This window comes from Carcharodon carcharias, chromosome 5 (genome assembly GCF_017639515.1).
Source record: "Carcharodon carcharias isolate sCarCar2 chromosome 5, sCarCar2.pri, whole genome shotgun sequence".
Lineage (NCBI taxonomy): Eukaryota > Metazoa > Chordata > Chondrichthyes > Lamniformes > Lamnidae > Carcharodon > Carcharodon carcharias.
In genome coordinates this window covers 69723599-69744504 of record NC_054471.1, presented here as the reverse complement: position 1 = coordinate 69744504, position 20906 = coordinate 69723599, and the positions used below count along the sequence as shown (strand labels likewise).

At 42.4% G+C, this 20906-nt stretch overlaps 1 protein-coding gene across 3 annotated transcripts in view; it reads left to right on the top strand.

Annotated features, from left to right (window-relative positions):
* slc2a12 (solute carrier family 2 member 12) overlaps nucleotides 1-19939 on the top strand; it is a 57595-nt gene extending 37656 nt beyond the window's left edge. For all 3 annotated transcript variants that reach the window (XM_041188376.1, XM_041188375.1, XM_041188374.1), the window contains 5 exons: nucleotides 3232-3346; nucleotides 11641-12966; nucleotides 13252-13374; nucleotides 17749-17881; nucleotides 19682-19939. In XM_041188376.1, the coding sequence (XP_041044310.1) occupies nucleotides 3244-3346; nucleotides 11641-12966; nucleotides 13252-13374; nucleotides 17749-17881; nucleotides 19682-19841 (1845 nt within the window). In that variant the 5' untranslated portion in view covers nucleotides 3232-3243 and the 3' untranslated portion in view covers nucleotides 19842-19939. The remainder of the gene's footprint in view (nucleotides 1-3231; nucleotides 3347-11640; nucleotides 12967-13251; nucleotides 13375-17748; nucleotides 17882-19681) is intronic.
* The last annotated feature ends 967 nt before the right edge of the window (nucleotides 19940-20906 follow it).

The following is a 20906-nucleotide window of genomic DNA, read 5'->3' as shown; positions in this document are numbered from 1 at the left end:
TCTGCTCTAAAGGCTCAGAAATCGGCTTGCTGCTGTGCCTGTCCTGCCTGGTTGTCAGCAGGGGCACATACTCTATCTTAATTGGGGCCACGGGATATGGGGGTGATGATTCCCAACCCGCTTCCTGTTGTTCCTCATATCCTGCTGTCTGTTCCACCAGTCTGTTCCAATCTGTATTATCTGCGTATTGTGGAGCTGCTGGTGGCTGTGTTAAAGCTGCCGAAACTGACATGAGATTTTTTGCCTGTACTAGCTCTTCATTTTCGGATTTATTAGCCCATATTCTATTTAGTTTCTTACTTAACTCTACATGTTGTCTTAACATTAGGATCCATGCGTTATCATCTTTGCCTTTTTTCTGATTATCCCACCATTTTCTCTGATCAGTGGGTGAGTCAGATGGGTTCCAATTGTTCTTTATAATTTTGCCTGTCAATTTCTTATTTTGTCAGCCAAATGCTGTGTCAAGGATCCCTCTGGTCCTCACTCGAGTTTGTCACTACTGGCCATCTCTGGGTAAGACAGTCAGGTTGTCAGCAGTACAATTTTTACCTGGGTCCTTTCTAACAGAACTCATTACTTGCGACTAATACCGGATGTAATTATAACAATCTATAATACAAGCGTTTCTACCCCACACTTACCACCCTTTGAATTATTGCCTGGAGCCTAGGTTTCAGATACGTGGGGTGCCTGACACTTCCTGGGTCGGGACTGAGTCGGATTTATTATGAATAAAAACGTAAAACACTGTGACTCGTCCCGGTTCCCCGTCGGTGTCCTGCGTCCTTTGTACCTTGCTCACAGCACCAATTGAAAGGTCCGAGGAATACTCTGGTATAACATTTCAACACTCAGAGTCCAGATGCAATATTTATTACGCATGTGGGGAGTAAACGCTGGGCAATCCAGGCGCTTCTCCACCGAGGTCCAAATGAGCACAGTTTATGATTATTTTTACCATCAGTTACAATTTAATGGTATTAGTTAGACAAAGGCCACAGCACAGTGACCCCCCAGTGGGCTGATAATTGTGTTTTTGTACAGTAATTGCAATGCAGAGACTGAGCATTGTCCTTTTGAAGATAGCAAAAAACGTATGTTTGTTCTATACAAAAGGTAAATGGGGGCTGACTGGATGTGGTTCGAGGCTATGAAATGGTGTTAAATGGCCTTCCTCATTTTTTGATCGAGTCATCCCCTGTCCCGCCCGTGTGTGTCCCATTTCCTAATTGCAAACTTACAGCTGAGCCCTTTGTACAAGTTTTTAGCTTTCATGTAAGGCTGTGATTGTCTGTGTATGCTTTGGCACCCTAGCTGCTGGTCCTAGCTGGCACTTTAAAATAAATCCAAATTTTCTGCATTTTCACTGCAAAATAATTGAAACTAAACTGTCTTTCCAACCTCACTCTTGTATGCCCTCTATTTTAGAATCTATAACTATATTAAACATATTGATGTTTATCATGCCTATGAAAATTAGGATTTTGGATGCTTCAGTAAGATAACCCCCAAGTCATCTTTTCTCCAGTGTAACTATTCTCACCTTCACTGGCTTTGGCTCATAATTCAGGTCCCTAAACACAAGTTAAGTTGTTCTTCACTGCAACCTCCTGAGTACCTGGACGCCTTCCTCAGTATAGTGACCAGATTGTAGACAGTACTTCATGTTTTGGCAGATCAGACTTCCTGAGATTTGAGTTCTGTTTCTCTGAATATACAGCCCAAGATCCTATTTGCTCAATTTCCTTCCTTCTTCCTACGTTTCCTCCCACCTTCCCTCCCTCCTATCTCTTCCAGTTTGAAATCATCTATAAGCTTAGGTTATTTATATCAAAAACAGAATTACCTGGAAAAACTCAGCAGGTCTGGCAGCATCGGCGGAGAAGAAAAGAGTTGACGTTTCGAGTCCTCATGACCCTTCGACAGAACTTGCGTTCGAGTCCAAGAAAGAGTTGAAATATAAGCTGGTTTAAGGTGTGTGTGTGGGGGGCGGAGAGATAGAGAGACAAAGAGGTGGAGGGGGGTGTGTGTGGTTGTAGGGACAAACAAGCAGTGATAGAAGCAGATCATCAAAAGATGTCAACGACAATAGTACAATAGAACACATAGGTGTTAAAATTAAAGTTGGTGATATTATCTAAACGAATGTGCTAATTAAGAATGGATGGTAGGGCACTCAAGGTATAGCTCTAGTGGGGGGTTTTTTTTATATAATGGAAATAGGTGGGAAAAGGAAAATCTTTATAATTTATTGGAAAAAAAAAGGGAAGGGGGAAACAGAAAGGGGGTGGGGATGGGGGAGGGAGCTTACGACCTAAAGTTCCAGACCAACAACTTTAAGTCGTAAACTCCCTCCCCCATCCCCACCCCTTTTCTGTTTCCCCCTTCCCTTTTTTTTTCCAATAAATTATAAAGATTTTCCTTTTCCCACCTATTTCCATTATATAAAAAAAAACCCCACTAGAGCTATACCTTGAGTGCCCTACCATCCATTCTTAATTAGCACATTCGTTTAGATAATATCACCAACTTTAATTTTAACACCTATGTGTTCTATTGTACTATTGTCGTTGACATCTTTTGATGATCTGCTTCTATCACTGCTTGTTTGTCCCTACAACCACACACCCCCCTCCACCTCTTTGTCTCTCTATCTCTCCGCCCCCCACACACACACCTTAAACCAGCTTATGTTTCAACTCTTTCTTGGACTCGAACGCAAGTTCTGTCGAAGGGTCATGAGGACTCGAAACGTCAACTCTTTTCTTCTCCGCCGATGCTGCCAGACCTGCTGAGTTTTTCCAGGTAATTCTGTTTTTGTTTTGGATTTCCAGCATCCGCAGTTTTTTTGTTTTTATTATTTACGTTATTTATATGTCTGTTAGAACAACTAATTGATCCTGGAGGTATCCCACAAATTACTTCCATGTTGATCCAGTCCATGTTCAAACCAATCTGTGTTCCAAAACATTTCTGTCCAGAAGCACACTAATTACTTTATAGACTTCATCTCCGCCAGGGCACTTTTGAAAAAAAAAGAGTAACATTCATTGTATTTATGCAATGCACATTTTTACTGAAATATCTGAGTTTATTTTAACATAAAATAGAATTTTAATTTGTGGCTGACATCCCACGGTGATGGAAAAGTGCATTTCATATTTTTATGCTGTGCCTGAGTAATGAAGTTAGCTCGGTGCAGACATTTTACTCTGTTCTTTTTTATAGCAAGCTGAAACAATGAAAACCGAGGCAGAACTTGAACAAGAAAATGAACTCAAGACAACTGAGATTCAAAGTGATTTTTCATATTCTATCCTGAACCAGCCTACAGCTAAAAAAGGTAGAATCATTGTGTGCTGGTACACTCCTCAAAGCTATAGGGTTACTTATTTCAACCTGCTAGCTCTTTCTCTTCTGACTTCACTGTCCTCCCAACTCCTCTCGATCTCAGCTACCTGTTAACACCACCACCCGTATCACCTTCACCTCATCATTGCACCAGAGATTTTGATCACTGTCAAGGCAATCTCTGACCTCTATTCTTTCTTACCACCCACATCCCCTACCATGCTCCAATCCACTCTTCCCAAATCTGCTCGTGAAAAACTCATTCTCCAGATCCTTAATAAAGCCCCTGCAGTCACCTTTGACGAATCAAAAAAAATGCTATGACTATGGACCTATCTAACCGTTGTCTCGCCTCTGTCCTTGGCGCTCTAGTCCCTTGCAAATCTGTTACCTATTTTCCAGCCTTGTTGCCTCTTTTGTCATATCCTCATTTTCAGTCCCCGATCAGAGGAGTGTAAACTCAAAGGTACTTGGCACACAACTGGCTTAGTCATCAATCATCAAATCTGGCTTCATCACGTCAAGCTCCACCATATTTTACTTCCCATATCTGGAACCATCTATCACTCAACAATCATCCTGGAAAGACAGCTCCGCGCCCTTTTGTTCTGAGACCAATCCCCTCCTTATCTCCCATAAATTTATTCATTTATTCATCACTCAGACCAAATAAACTGTGCAACTGCCTCTACTGCTTCCTCTTCATCCCTCTGACCAACATCTCCTTTCCAGAATCTCCAAATTACTCTATCCCAGACCTGCACCTCTGGACTGTCCACTCTCTAAAAGGTTGTCACATCCATGAAACCCATCTTTGGTTTCCTCAAAAGTGCCTGGGTGCTGTGTATCTGCTTCAATAGTTCCCTTTCATCCAGCACTTGTTCCTCTTCCCTTCCAGCCAATATTGTAAATCCTTTTCAAAAAGCCCATCAATCCTCTCCAACTACATTCATCTCTCCAACTTCCATTTCTTTAAAGTTCTTGAAAAGGCAAATACTCCCAGCTTCATGCCACCTTATTTGAAACTTGCTGTTACAATAATTCCAGTTCAGTTTTCCATCCTTTTCACAGCACTGAAATAGGTTTAACCAAAGTTATGCAACCCATGGGACACTGACCATGGTGCACTATCTTTTCTTTTCCTACTCAATCTTTCTGCAATGTTTAATACATTGAACATGTCATTAACCTCCAACACCTTTTTTCCATTGTCCAAATCTTTGGGACTGACCTTGTATAGTTACATTCCTACCTAATTGAACACAGGTAATGAATCTTTAGCAATACCTTCTCTTTGCTGGCACATGGCCCTGTTTTCACACGTGCTCCAATGATACTCATCCCTCCATACCGCTCACTTCTTCCAACCCCTTGACTGCTTCCATGCTGTCAGTCTTTTTGTCCATTATCAAGCATCCGATTGGTCACAATTTTATCTGGCTCAACAAGGGGGAGACTAAAGCCATTGTGTACAGTATGTGCAACAGACCTCATTCCTTGTGACTGATTCCACTCTGTTCCTTGCCTATTCTCTCATCACCACCAAAGATTGCAAGCTTCTGCAGCTACCTCAACCACTTACTCTGCTATTGGTAGAAGAATTTTCAACTCAGTCATGTGTATTGGAAACTACATATATTAATACAGAGATCCCTGCTCTTTGCAGACAGAAAGAACATATATATATATACAAAACAAAAACAGAATTACCTGGAAAAACTCAGCAGGTCTGGCAGCATCGGCGGAGAAGAAAAGAGTTGATGTTTCGAGTCCTCATGACCCTTCGACAGAACCTGAGTTCGAGTCCAAGAAAGAGTTGAAATATAAGCTGGTTTAAGGTGTGTGGGGTGGTGGGGGGGGGGGGGGGGGGGGGGGGGGGGGGGGGGGTCGGAGAGAAAGAGAGAGAGAGAGAGAGAGAAGTGGAGGGGGTTGGTGTGGTTGTAGGGACAAACAAGCAGTGATAAAAGCAGATCATCAAAAGATGTCACCAACAATAGAACAAAAGAACACATAGGTGTTAAAGTTGGTGATATTATCTAAACGAATGTGCTAACTAAGAATGGATGGTAGGGCACTCAAGGTATAGCTCTAGTGGGGGTGGGGAGAGCATAAAAGATTTTAAAATATTTAAAAATAATGGAAAAATGTGGGAAAAGAAAAATCAATATAATTTATTGGAAAAAAACAAAAGGAAGGGGGAAGCAGAAAGGGGTGGGGATGGGGGAGGGAGCTCAAGACGTAAAGTTGTTGAATTCAGTATTCAGTCCGGAAGGCTGTAAAGTGCCTAGTCGGAAGATGAGGTGTTGTTCCTCCAGTTTGCGTTGGGCTTCACTGGAACAATGCAGCAAGCCAAGGACAGACATGTGGGCAAGAGAGCAGGGTGGAGTGTTAAAATGGCAAGCGACAGGGAGGTTTGGGTCATTCTTGCGGACAGACCACAGGTGTTCTGCAAAGCGGTCGCCCAGTTTACGTTTGGTCTCTCCAATGTAGAGGAGACCACATTGGGAGCAACGAATGCAGTAGACTAAGTTGGGGGAAATGCAAGTGAAATGCTGCTTCACTTGAAAGGAGTGTTTGGGCCCTTGGACGGTGAGGAGAGAGGAAGTGAAGGGGCAGGTGTTGCATCTTTTGCGTGGGCATGGGGTGGTGCCATAGGAGGGGGTTGAGGAGTAGGGGGTGATGGAGGAGTGGACCAGGGTGTCCCGGAGGGAGCGATCCCTACGGAATGCCGATAGGGTGGGTGAAGGGAAGATGTGTTTGGTGGTGGCATCATGCTGGAGTTGGCGGAAATGGCGGAGGATGGTTTGTTTTTTTTGTTTTTATCTCTGTGTTTAATTGACTGCCACTGCTCTTCAAGAAATGCCTACCTCCTTGAAGAAGTTCTGTTCTTCTCTGCGACAAGATTTCCTTACCTCTCTTTTGCCTTGCTCACCTTCATTGCTTTCCATTTCCCTCCTGGTGTTTGACAAGTTATTTACTAAAACCCGCTTTCACAGCCATACCTCTTTTCTCAGTGACTGTCTCTATCTCCGACTTACCCTACGTGGATTTCAACTGAAATTCCACCCCTCATGTTTCAAACCCACCCAGGATTACAGGTATCTCTGGGACATAAAACGTTTCTCGGACTGCTGTTCCCGTCACATTCTGAAATCCACACTCAGTGCCATGCTCCGCCATATGAACACACTCGACCTCTCCCTCCAGCAGCACTGCCGTACCCTTTTTCAAAGCTGCGCGTGACCCCAGTTTCATTTTATTCTTTGGCTCATCCGACGCCTCAACAAGAAACTTTTTCTCTTTCTCTCAAGTGCTAAGCAACGCAAGCTCCAACAACTCATCGACACCAACACCCATCTAGGACCCTCCACCCCTGCCTGTCCCTCCGTCCCCACCCTTTCTTCCAATCCCAACCCCAGCCGTGTATTCACTATACCCCCTGACCTTCCCCTCTCCGATGCTGAACGTTCAGTGCTCAGCAAAGGACTTAGTTTCATACCCTTACGCCCTCACCTCAATGAATTTCAGGCTCGGCATGATGCTGAACTCTTCTTCCACCGTCTTCGTCTCCGGGCTCACTTCTTTGGGCAGGAGTCCTCTCCCCATTCAACGGATCCTTTCACCCACCTCCAATATTTTCCCTCCACCTGGAGCCCTCCCTCTGGATTCTTACCTTCTCTTGATCTTTTCATTGAGAACTGTCGGCGCGTCCTTAGTCGCCTCAATTTCTCTGCTCCTCTCACCCATTCTAACCTGTCTCTCTCTGAACTTACTGCACTCCATTCTCTCAGGTCCAACCCTGACATTGTCATCAAATCCGCTGACAAGGATGGTGCAGTTGTTGTCTGGCGCACTGACCTCTACCTCGCGGAGGCTGAGCGTCAACTCGCAGATACTTCCTCCTACCTCTCCCTGGACCATGACCCCACCACTGAACATCAAGCCATTGTTTCCAGGACTGTCACTGACCTCATCTCCTCTGGGGATCTTCCTCCCACAGCTGATAGTCGCCCAACCTCAGATGGCCCGCTTCTAAATCCTACCCAAAATCCACAAACAGAACTGCCCCGGTAGACCGATCGTCTCAGCTTGCTCCTGCCCCACAGAACTCATTTCTTGTTATCTTGACTCCCTTCTCTCTCCCCTTGTCCAGTCCCTTCCCACCTACAATCATGGTTCCTCTGACACCTTATGTCACATCAACAATTTCCATTCCCTGGCCCCAACCGCTTCCTCTTCACCATGGACGTCCAATCCCTCTACACCTCCATCCCCCACCAGGATGGTCTGAGGGCCCTTAGCTTCTTCCTCGAACAGAGGCCCGAACAATCCCCATCCACCACTACTCTCCTCCGTCTGGCTGAACTTGTTCTCACGCTGAACAATTTCTCCTTCAACTCCTCTCACTTCCTCCAAATAAAAGGTGTGGCTATGGGTACCCGCATGGGCCCCAGCTATGCCTGTCTCTTTATGGGGTAAGTGGAACATTCCTTGTTCCAGTCCTACTCCGGCCCCCTTCCACAACTCTTTCTCCGGTACATCGATGTTTACTTCGGTGCTGCTTCATGCTCTTGTCGGGACTTGGAAAACTTTATTAATTTTGCTTCCAATCTCCACCCCTCCATCATTTTCACGTGGTCCATCTCTGACACTTCCCTTCCCTTCCTTGACCTCTCTGTCTCAATCTCTGGTGATAGACTGTCCACCAATATCCATTACAAACCCACCGACTCCCACGGCTACCTCGACTACAGCTCCTCACACCCCGCTTCCTGTAAGGACTCCATCCCATTCTCTCAGTTCCTTCGCCTCCGTCGCATCTGTTCTGATGATGCTACCTTCAAAATCAGTTCCTCTGACATGTCCTCCTTCTTCCTTAACCGAGATTTTCCACCCACGGTCGTTGACAGGGCCCTCAACCGTGTCCGGCCCATCTCCCGCGCATCCGCCCTCACGCCTTCTCCTCCCTCCCAGAAACATGATAGGGTCCCCCTTGTCCTCACTTATCACCCCACCAGCCTCCGCATTCAAAGGATCATCCTCCACCATTTCCGCCAACTCCAGCATGATGCCACCACCAAACACATCTTCCCTTCACCCACCCTATCGGCATTCCGTAGGGATCGCTCCCTCCGGGACACCCTGGTCCACTCCTCCATCTCCCCCTACTCCTCAACACCCTCCAATGGCACCACCCCATGCCCACGCAAAAGATGCAACACCTGCCCCTTCACTTCCTCTCTCCTCACCGTCCAAGGGCCCAAACACTCCTTTCAAGTGAAGCAGCATTCACTTGCATTTCCCCCAACTTAGTCTACTGCATTCGTTGCTCCCAGTGTGGTCTCCTCTACATTGGAGAGACCAAACGTAAACTGGGCGACCGCTTTGCAGAACACCTGCGGTCTGTCCACAAGAATGACCCAAACCTCCCTGTCGCTTGCCATTTTAACACTCCACCCTGCTCTCTTGCCCACATGTCTGTCCTTGGCTTGCTGCATTGTTCCAGTGAAGCCCAACGCAAACTGGAGGAACAACACCTCATCTTCTGACTAGGCACTTTACAGCCTTCCGGACTGAATATTGAATTCAACAACTTTAGGTCTTGAGCTCCCTACCCCATCCCCACCCCCTTTCTGCTTCCCCCTTCCTTTTGTTTTTTTCCAATAAATTATATAGATTTTTCTTTTCCCACCTATTTCCATTATTTTTAAATATTTTAAAATCTTTTATGTTCTCCCCACCCTCACTAGAGCTATACCTTGAGTGCCCTACCATCCATTCTTAATTAGCACATTCATTTAGATAATATCACCAACTTTAACACCTATGTGTTCTTTTGTTCTATTGTTGGTGACATCTTTTGATGATCTGCTTCTATCACTGCTTGTTTGTCCCTACAACCACACCAACCCCCTCCACTTCTCTCTCTCTCTCTCTCCGTCGCCCCCCCCCCCCCCCCCCCCCCCCCCCCCCCCCCCCCGCCAACCCACACACACCTTAAACCAGCTTATATTTCAACTCTTTCTTGGACTTGAACTCAAGTTCTGTCGACGGGTCATGAGGACTCGAAACGTCAACTCTTTTCTTCTCCGCTGATGCTGCTAGACCTGCTGAGTTTTTCCAGGTAATTCTGTTTTTGTTTTGGATTTCCAGCATCCGCAGTTTTTTTGTTTTTATATATATATACACCTGGTCCTGCTATAATCACATTCTGCTATCTTACCTTAATGCCACTATCAGCATCTCCTTTAGCCCTTACCACTACTTTGTCCTTTTGTTCATGACATCTTTGTCAATCTTTCCTTTGCCCCCACCTATCGCTGGCCTTCTATCCAGCTTCACCTGCTCCACACCTCCCCCTCCTTAAACATTATAAATTTCATCATGTTTTTACTTCTCTTAAGCTCTGAAGAAGAGTCACACAGACTCAAAATGTTAACTCTGATTTTTCTCTCCACAGATGCTGTTAGACCTGCTGAGCTTTTCCAGCATTCTATTTCAGGTTTCCAACATCACAATATTTTGCTTTTATCCAATGAATATACATTGCACCTGATTCAGCTAAACAAAATAAGTGACAGCCATTTGAGTCATCATTCCTCAGGACAATGCCTTTACCAATCAGGGTCAAGCTACCTGGTTTAAATTTCAAACAGTGCTCAGCAGTTAACTGTCAGTCACCATCAATGGTGCATTTTCCATGGCCACACCACTTGCCAATCAATCAGCACTCTCTTCACATACAGTATAAATTGTTGTTTTCCCCCTTATATTAGTATTCTTGCGAGTGTCCTGAAGAGTGCAAGACAAAAAGCTTAGACATGTCTCTTTTTTCAGCAAAACTCAGTCATTCTTAATTATTGGGGTTGCTTCTAAAAGTCTATCTATCTTTTAACTGACTGCAAGGTCCACCTCTTGGGCCATGCATTTCATAACCTCTTCTAATTTCTCCTTCCCTAGCGCCAGTTTTTCTTTCCTGCATTTATGAAATATCCTGGTACATTTTTCCTAGTTAAGGATGCTATATAAATGCATGTTGTTGTTGTTAATGCATCTCTCTAAGTTGCTCACTCATCTGAAATGAAAAGCTTTTTTTACTATTGATCCCAAATCCATCAACAACTGCTACAGAATCTCAAAAATATTTACTTTCAACTTAATGAATGACAGTTATAAAAATCAGTTTCTATTAGGAATAATATTTAAAGTTTGCTTTGTCTATTATAGGGGATCATATTATTTCAATAACTGGGTAGGATTAGTCCCTGAAAAAGCTGTTTTATGGTTCTTTTACCTCATAGAGTTGCCTATGTAAGTGCTCCACTGAAAGCACCTTATCCTCTACATTACTAAAGGTGCAGAATTCTTGGAGGCATTGAAAATTTCTTGGATGGTTGTTTCACTGGGGAGTTCTAATAACAAAAGCTTGATTGTAGGAGCAAAGAATAAATTGTGCCCTAACAATTCGTTTACCATCTTAATTTTGTTTGCAGACACGCTGAACTCTCAACTCACCCAAAAAGGTCAACAATTCACTGTCACTGTTGCTGGCATGTATAAATCTTCCCATGGCAAATGCAACTTTTATTTGTGGATATGCAACTGGTCTGTTATTACCTAACCTGCCTTCTAGTAAAAATGGGGGTAATTTGGCATCGAGGTGCCATTATGGGACTGCATATTGAAAGTAGTACACTGGTATCACAGAGGCAAACAAAGCCCAGCTGCCATGTGGCTGCTGGGTAAGTTTGCATTTCAGCAAATGCTAAAGACAGAACATTGGTTGGGGTCTATCATGTGCATGCAGTTCTTCCTGCCCAATTTTCTGTACTGCATACAGATGATTAGATATTCCCAAGTTCAATAACAACACAAATTCCCCCTGCAACTAGAAACCATCCCACTTCTTACAAAACACCAAGTAAATTACGTAAGAACCACAGATTCCATCCTGGTGATTGCTGGCAATGCAAAAATTTTGAAGAAATCTCAGATTTTCCACAGCCTAATGTAAGCTCAGGGAAATTAGGCTTAATGGGTGATTTAATTCTCCATTTGAACAGTTGTGTGAAATTGGACTGGGTCCCATGCATCCCATGGCACCTGTAAATGCATTCTCCAACCACAAGAACCAATATCACCAATAAATGCTATGAATTTGTTTGGATTTCATGTAGAATGCAGAGGATCAGCTGCACCAGCTACTTGAATCCTCATGATTCATCTTAGTTCCCATGTACAGTTTGATCAACTTACATCTGATCAATGACTTAATTTTTTTTCTAGGACCTATCAGCCTAATTCTCATTGCTGCATCTCTAATTGCTTCTGGAAGTGGACTCATCTTTGGCTATGAGCTTGCAAACATTTCTGGAGCTCTTCTACAGCTGAGCACTGATTTCAAGCTTACTTGTGAGAAACAAGAAATAGTTGTAAGTGCAATCTTAATTGGAGGCATAGCAGGTTCCCTTGCTGGCGGTTACATCATAGATCGATGGGAAAGGCGGATAGGAATCATTGTAACAACTTGCTGTTTTATATTGGGAAATGCCATTATGTCAGCAGCTACCTCCTATGCAATGCTCGTTGCAGGTCGCATCATCGTGGGAATTGCTACAACTTCAGGTGTAATTGCAGCATGTATTTATCTATCGGAGATTGCATCACCGGACAGAAGAGGCACGCTTGTAGCTCTGACTGAACTCATGACTGTTATTGGTGTTCTGTTGGCCTACATTTTTAATTATACTTTTTCTAGAACTTCAAATGGATGGCGGTACATGTTCGGAATTGCTATCCCACCAGCTGCACTGCAAGTCACTGGCATATTTTTCCTTCCGCAAAGTCCTCGGTTTATGGTTAAGAAAGGATTTGATGAAAAGGCAAGTCTCGTCCTGCAGAAGATTAGATCATATTCCAATGTTGATGATGAACTCACAAACATCAAATCTTCCTTGACCACTGAAAGCGATTATACGTTTTTAGATCTGTTTAGGTCAAAGGACAACATGAGAATGCGATTCTGGATAGGAGTTGGTTTGGTCCTGTTTTTGCAAGCTACAGGTCAAACAAATGTTTTATTTTATGCATCCACTATCTTAAGATCTGTTGGTTTTGCAAGTAATTCAACAGCAACATTAGCTTCAGTTAGCATGGGACTGGTGAAAGTTCTTGGCACGGTTCTAGCAATGTTCTTCATTGACAAAGTAGGACGTAAAATATTTCTTAACGTAGGAAGTACTGTTATGATTGTATCATTGATTATATTGGCATTGATGACCCATAAAATCCCAATGGAGTTCACAGAGATCTGCACTTACCCTAATCACTGGCAAGGTAATGATACATCTACAACACCTGGATTTAATTCAGTAGCTGTCACTGTCTTTCCTTCCAGTACAGACTTCCGTTTATCAAAACCTACAAACCTCTCAGTAACAAAGCAAGGCAATATGGGAATTACAATACTGCAAAATGCATCCTCCTCTCCATTTGTGGGAAGTCCTGAGACAGATAAACACACGAATGAACAAGTCTCTCCTGTGTTGAAGTGGCTGTGTCTTTGTTGTCTGCTTGTATATGTGGCTGCCTTTTCTATGAGTTTTGGACCAGGTAAACTCTTATGTAGGAGTTACTCCTGCACATGTCATGCCATTTCTGGTAAACTTTATAATCTTTAGAGTATAAATTTAATTGGTAAAATATATTGTAATAGAATCTGAATCTAAATGCAATGGTTATAAACTGTATGCGATTTTATCCTATATCCACTGAAATTTTTATTTGTGTTCAAAGGGATGTGCAAATATTATTTGTGCATTGCAAAAGGATTGTCTCTGAACAGTATTTAAGTTTGGAAGTATTAATTCTAACTTTATTTCCTGTCTTTAATTGCAGTAGCTTGGGTGCTGCTGAGTGAAATTTTTCCAATAGGGATAAAAGGCAAAGCCATGGCTTTCATAGGATGCTTGAGCTGGGTGATAAATATGCTCATTACTTTAACATTTCTGTCTGTGACAGGTAAGGAACAATCACAAAGGCTTTTGGAAAATGTAAAAATAAGGATGAAACCTGGAAGTTATGTATTGAGAATAACTGTGCTCATAGTTTGAAATGTTAGTTTATGAGTTATTTTATAAATTAACCCCCATTTCCATGTATGACACAAATGGGTTTGCTCTGATCCAACTTGTAGGGTTATCTGCACCTCCAGCACAAATGTCCAGTTTTCCAATGGAAGTCCCCCATCCCCTCCCTAATAGGCCATAGGCTTGGGAAAAACTTGTCCAGGAGAGCATGACCTGAAGAATACTTTACTAGGGAATCAGAAAATCCATTTGAGGTGTAATTGTGAAAGTGCTGCAGCCAGTCTATACATAAGTAAGTTCTGGCAGGGACTGAAAAGGGTAATAATGCAACCCAGTGGCACAGTATCAACATTCCTCCCTTTCCTGTTGAAGAATTGGAAGTCCTGCTGCCAGTAATAACACAGGTCCCGGTGACATCAAAGCACATCACAGCTGGCTGAGACCACATGGCCGCAATCAGAAAATAGGTACGTGTACTTTTCCGTATTAAACACGTTCCTGTGGATCCTATCAAGCATGGAATAAATCTAAAATGGGAACAGCCACACACTCTGGAGGGTACCATTTCCTGCATTGTATATAACAGCTACTCTTTCATGGTGCCAGAGCAATATAGCAAACTGTAAATTCTCAAAATGTCATTGTGGGATTTGAGCTCACATACTCTGGATTGCCTGGTAATGTGTACCCTAAATGATTCAGCTTCTAATGATCATTGATGTTCATCATGGTTTCTCTGTGATCAAAGTTCGAAACTTAACTTTATTTGAGCTATTTTATAAGTTAACCCCCATTTTGCATGCATTGGATACAAACTCTTTCTCTCCATGAAGGCCATGGGGTTGATACAATTAGGCACTGGCCTCAAAGTTCCCCACGTTTGAATGCATAGGTCTGAAGTACACCATTTAAATGAGAACAGTGAACTGCGGGCACCTGTTGGAGAACCCCAGGAAAATTGGATGTGAATTGGCATAGGATTTAGGGTCACTGCCTTGCCAGCAGCTGCCTCAGATACCTGTTTAAAAGGTAACAGATTCCACTGAGCTCCCACTGAAGTTCCAGCAAAGGACCAGAACAATTATTTCAGAAATCTAGTGCCACAATCTTCAGAATTTTTGAGCAGGGACCGAAGACAATGTCTTGCCAGTATTTAATTGGAGGAAATTTCTGCTCATCCAGTACTGGATGTCGGATAAGCAGTCTTGATAACTTAGCAACATTAGTGGAGTCGAGGGTGGTAGTGGTGAGGTGGAACTTACCATAATAAGGAAATTATTTTGTAACAATTTAAGGCCACTTCTACATTGTTATGTCTTGATTTTTTCTTCTTTGCTGCTGCCACCTAGGTTTGTGAAACCTTTATGCAAAAATTCTGCTGCTTCTTTTAGTGTTGTACAGCTCCATCACCATGACCAGTAGGCTTTCCAGTGGGAATTACTATTATTTCAGCTTTTTTGGAGGATAAAAGGAATAATGACTGGAGGACTGCCAGGCAGGTCAATCTTTGTGTCTTGTGACCGCCTTTGCGACCCTCACGCCTAATATCACAAGCAGAGGTGCAAATCTCTTGCTCTGGCAAAGGATTAGTCCATGAAGAGGCTCCAAATTCCAAGGTAGTCTGTGGTTGGGCCAATAGCATAGAAACAATACGTCAGTGTTGACTAATTTTAACGTTGCATGCTTCTTCAAAAACTCCCCAATCATAGAGCATGGTGCCATTGCATGAAAATAGCATGCTGGAGTGATCAACATGCAACATAGCCTGAATGCCCACATCCAGTCCGATGTCACAAAGCAGACACCTACCGACATTGTCACATCTACATGGCAATGATAGTGATGATTCTTTTCACAGGGTCCAGAAGAAAACCAAATGCAGAGCTATGCCATCTTCTGCAAGATCATTTGCAGCAAATATGCAGCATGAGGCTGGCAAGTCCAACAAAAGTACTGGTCAGTTAAGGTCTCAAACCTATCTCTACCTTTGACCAGACATATTGCAAAGCTGATCTATGGGGATGATGCCATATAATGGCAAACAGGACTACCATCCATACAACACCTGCATGCAGTCTCATGCCTGCACATTGACTTGCCTGTTAGTTATTTTTTACCTGTCATTTCTTAGCTGTGTACCATTAAATCTTAGTAAAACCTACCAATGTGTTGTTCTGACTTTTCAAACTCTTCTAAACAACCCTCTTCACTTCAGGTGAGTTTTCTGTTTACAATATTTGAGAGGAAATTCTAACTAAGCAGTAAAGCATTATAAATTGCTCCCTTCTTTAGTTTTCTAAAACATTAGTTTCAAATCTCATTGTCTCCAACAAATGATTGGAAATTAAATTGACTTCAATCTGTTGCAAGATGTTACATTTTTTTTTATTTTAAGCAACTCTTCCTAAGATCCAAGTCTCCTACTTAACTAATTTTTCTGATGATGTAAATATTTACTAAATACTCAGCTAGGTAGCTGAGTGACTATTTTTAATATTTGTCAAACTAGAGCAGCCAATGTCACTGAAAAAAGCAACATGCTAATGTTTTGAGCACTCATAGTTCATAACCACAGATGAATGTTTGCTGTTTCATAGGTCCAGAACTCAGTGTCCTATGATAGATCATCCTTACTCGTTGTATATGCCAACTCTCAAGATTTATAGCATAGGACTTAAAATTTTCCCATCCATCTCATGTTACCAATTCAGATCTTGGCTGGGACAGCCAAAACATTTTTTCTTCCAAGTGTAAAGCTAACTACAAATGTTAGATAAGCTGGAATTTAGGTGAGTGTTTCCTTTTAATAATCCTTGTATTTACATAGACCTAAATTTTCTGCTAATGCCTTTCAAAGATGGATTAGGAATGGGTGGAGGTTGAAAATTAATCACCGACACACTCCACCATCTCTTTGCGCTTTCCCTCCATTTTTCAGTGCCCAGGCTTGATGACACAGAATGGTCCTGCCTACATTTGGGTGCGTGTTTGGAAAGAGCATTTAAATGAAGATCTGTTCAATCAGTGCTTCAGTGCATTGCCTTACTTACTTACTTGCCCAAAGAGAAATGAGCAAAACTTTTTAAAAAATTATGTTACCAGCAGTTCGGAGGTTGTCTGCATCCTTGTGTTGCAGCAGGTTACCAAAGTTGCAGCAGCAAAATTCCACCCTTACTTTGGTAGTAGTCCCTGGTGGAGGCTGCAGAGGCCATTTTATGGAACCTTCTTGTGTCAATATTGGCTGTCACACCTTCTACATCATAAAAGTGACCAAACTGCTAAGGTATTTTATTGATTGTAAAACAGTTTGGGAAGTTGCTAGGGCTGCTATACGAGCACAGGTCTTAATCTTTTAATTTTTCATATTCTATATTTGTGACCCCAAGACCTAAGCAGAGCTCAGAATACGTCTTTATGATAAGTAGGAATTCTGCCCTGCTGGAGATGAACCCCAATGAAAAGGAGCTGAAAAGACAAGACAATAGTATCTTATTGCTTTGAAATATCTCAAACCACTTCATGCAATGAACTATATTTTTGGAAATTTGGTGATTGATGAGTATTGGCTTCTCACTGGAGAATGTTTGTCTCTGCACTTCAAAAAGTAATTCATTATTTGAAGTGCTGTGAGGGATTGAACCATGATAAGGTACTAGTGAAGCAAGATTCCTATCATTTACATTTAAAAAGGTCACATCTGGATCAACTCAATTGCAGTCGATGAGAATCTGAGCCTAGGTAACACAAGCAGTCAGTGAGCGTGTGCCTTTTTATCACCAAGATTAAAATTAACTCCATCAAAACACTAAATACTGCAACAGTTGAAATTTTCAAGACCAAGATCAATAGATTTTGTTAGGTAAAGCTGTCAAGGGATACATTGGTAAGTAAATGGAGTTGAGATACAGACTAGCCATAATCTAATTGGATGGTGGAACAAGCTTGAGGGTCTAATCTGGCCTATTCATGCTTGTATATATAAGCATATAGATATATGTTCCTATTTATGAAATATTAGAAGTAGACATTAATTAATCACAGACACACTCCACCATTAAATATTTGCTGAACGTATGTACGATCCTCTCCATCCAAATCTTTTTTGCAGTTTGAAAATGAGATCTTACAACTGGCTGAGAGATGCACAGAATTCACGGTCTTCGAGTACATTCATATTATAATTAGTCTTTGTGGTGATTTTGATCTTGCTCCGTTGGCAAACTTGTGGAGTGTGAACCTATCATAAAACTGTTGTCACTTTTTCTTTGAAAACTTGCTTACATAAATTGTTATTTGCTGGTTCCAGAATCAATTGGCCTTATGTGGGTGCTTCTAATATATGCGATACTGAGCTTTGGTGGACTGATTTTTGTCATTTCCGTTGTACCTGAGACAAAAGGTCAGACTCTAGAGGAGATATCTGAACATCTAAAGCAGGGGTAAGTTGAAATCCAGTACTCACATGCCAGCAAACCGACGGCCAGCATTTTGTGATGGGAAAAAATATTCACCAAGTTCTGTTCAGCTATCACTCCTGTCCTTGTAGTGCAGTAATGGTTCCCTATTGCCAAATGCCTCCAAGAACAATTAGAAATAGACAGTGAACGCAGACCTTGTCAGCAATGCTAACTTCCCTTGAATGAATGAACGAATAAAAAGCAGAATGTACGTGTAACATGCAATAATTCAGAATCAGATGTACAAGAATAGTTGGGGAGATAATTTAGGCTGTGGTGGGTCTTAAAATTAAGGTGAAGCTTTTAAAATCAAATAATGGACACAGGAAGCCGATTAAGTTTAGGGAGGATGAGAATAAAGATTGTAGGGATTTAGGAGATAAAAGCCGTGATATTTTGGAACAGTTGAGGTTTCTGAAGGGTGGTGACAACGACACCACAAAGAATAGGCATGAGAAGTCAAGCCTGAACTGGCTTTCCAATCCCATGTCCTCTCTATTACAAAGATGTTCTGGGAGCCAAGCACAGGTGATTTTGCTTTTCCCAGCTTTGTGCTGATGGACATTATAGTCTAAAGTTTTTTCAGAGTGGTAACTTAGCCACAAGGGTGGCAAAAGCAGTGTTTATGTGTAGTTTGGACAAAGTCACAACAACAGGACAGGAGCACCCCCTAAGCAATTCTTACTCTATGGCTCATTCAGGACTTAATGCTGGGCAGAGAATTAGAAAGTGTGGTTGAAGTAGAGCTGTGTGTCATTGGTATAATTGTAGAAGTTGCCAGCTTGCTTACAAAAGAAGTTGGATAATGTCATTTTTTTTTTGTTTTGATCAGCCCGATATCTGAAACAGATGGGTGCCAAGCTCTGTGTATCCAGAATTTCTGCTTGGCTGATAGAGAAGTGCACACCCCTTCTCTACAAAGGTGCCCCAATTATCTAAGTCCAGAGAGGTGCAGCTTGGCAGACCCAGAGCTTAAGAGTCATCAAGAATGCTGAGCGGCATTGCTGGAGTTTAACCAACTAAAGCTGTACAGTTTACCAATACGGTGCACTGATAAACTTCCTAATGTTTGTTCAGCTGGGGCCATCCTACAAATTAGGGCAATGGCTTGCAGAGTTATTTGTAGCTTTGTTTACTGGTATTCACTTGTACATACCTAGCAAAGATAATAAAGACATCAGAAGTAGTAGATGGAAATGAAGTTCAAAAGGATTTAAATTAAGATTCTAGTGAAGGCAAGTTCTCCAGAACTAAGTCTGGCACCTTGAAGAGTAGTGTTAGTAACCATTATGGTGAATTAGCCCCTCCAAGGACATAATGCTTGTTCACTTTAGCAGTCCAGTTTCTCAGATGGGAAGTCAACCAGTTTGAAACATCACTGAGCTGCCACTCCTTTACTGATTGATTAGAATGGCTTCAGATTATTGTGCTTCCATTCTCATGGCATTTGAACTGAAGCTTTGTACATGGTTTCCACAGACAAATGACAAGTCATTGAATACAACTTTTTAACAAACTGTACTCTCAACAAAAAAATTGCATTAGCATTCAACAATGTACTTCTCAAGTACACGTTAGTTTGCCCATGATTACTTTCAGTTGAGAATGGGTTCATGATAATATAGTTTCAGCCTGACTTACTCAGAACAAAGGTAGCCTTTTGATAACTGGCTGACTTACCATGATGCCCAGCATATGCTCATTAATGTAATTAAAGACACAGATTTGTGGTTGAAATGTCAATTGAATTCTAACCAGCATGAAATGTAAACAATCTTCCAGGTTCAACAAAACTCCAACTTGCTGTACAACTGAACGTTTGAAAGGACTGATTCCAGCATTAATTCGGAAACGCATAGATGGTGAGCGCTCCATCTGGGCTACTGACATCCAATACCACACACATGGCTTGGAAAATCTTTTTGGTGACTCTTCTTTGTAAATTGTATTAAAAAAAAAGTACTGACTGTTTGGAAATGATATTGCACTGATTATCTACAAATTTTGTTTTAATTCAATAATATTGATTTTCATTCTCCAGTATTGCTTGATAATATTTATTGGCACATGATTGTTTGTAAATATGTTTGTAAATATGTTGGAATTTCATGTCTTCCCCATTGCAGGTTTGGAGATGGAGGTTTCGTTTAATCAGGCCTGAGGGCAATGAATAAGACCCCACCATCTTCCCTCCTCCACCCCAGTTAAGTCCGTGGCAGGAAGACACGTGGATGACCTTCCCGCCCTGCCACCAATTGAGTCCCTTAAGGGGTAACTAATGCCCATTTAAGGGCCTCATCCTGTCACTGCTGGTATTGACCCAGTGAAGGGGGACGGGAGGGATGGGGGGGCTTGTCATGTAAGGACCATGACAAGCATAACTGGGATCCAGTGACGATACCTGGCCCGGGCAGGTGTAGTACTGGCAGTAGCCAGCACCACCCAGTGGCGCTGCTGTTCAATAGAGCTGCTGGTCCTTGGTGAGCCAGCAGCTCACAGCAGGTGGGGCATCCACCACCGGGTCCTTGATCCCGGGGAAAACCTGCCGCTGCCCAGTTAAGGCCTGAGTGACACTTAGTTTGGCAAGCCTTCCCTAAAAGAGGAACTAAAGTCATCTCTCTCCATTGTACTAATGTCATCCTTAATTAACACCTTTTCCTAGCTTCCCGTCCTTCAAAAATGTGATGGACCCTTGAATATTTGGGTCCCAGTTATTGTCATCTTGCTGCCATGCCTCTGTAATGGCTATCAGATTATATATATTTATTTCTGGTTGAGCTGTCAATTCATCCATTTTGTTATGAATGCTGCGTGCACTCTGATACAGAGCCTTTAACTCTGCCTTTTTACCATTTTTGCAATCCCTGGCCTTATCTGCTAGTGCAATCTTAAGTTTGTACACTCTGCCCTTTCCTGCTACTTCCTGATAATAACTTCTCTTATTGGTACCTTGCTCTCTTGCCTTGTGTTTTCTCTTTAATTGATCACACCTTCCCACACTTGATCC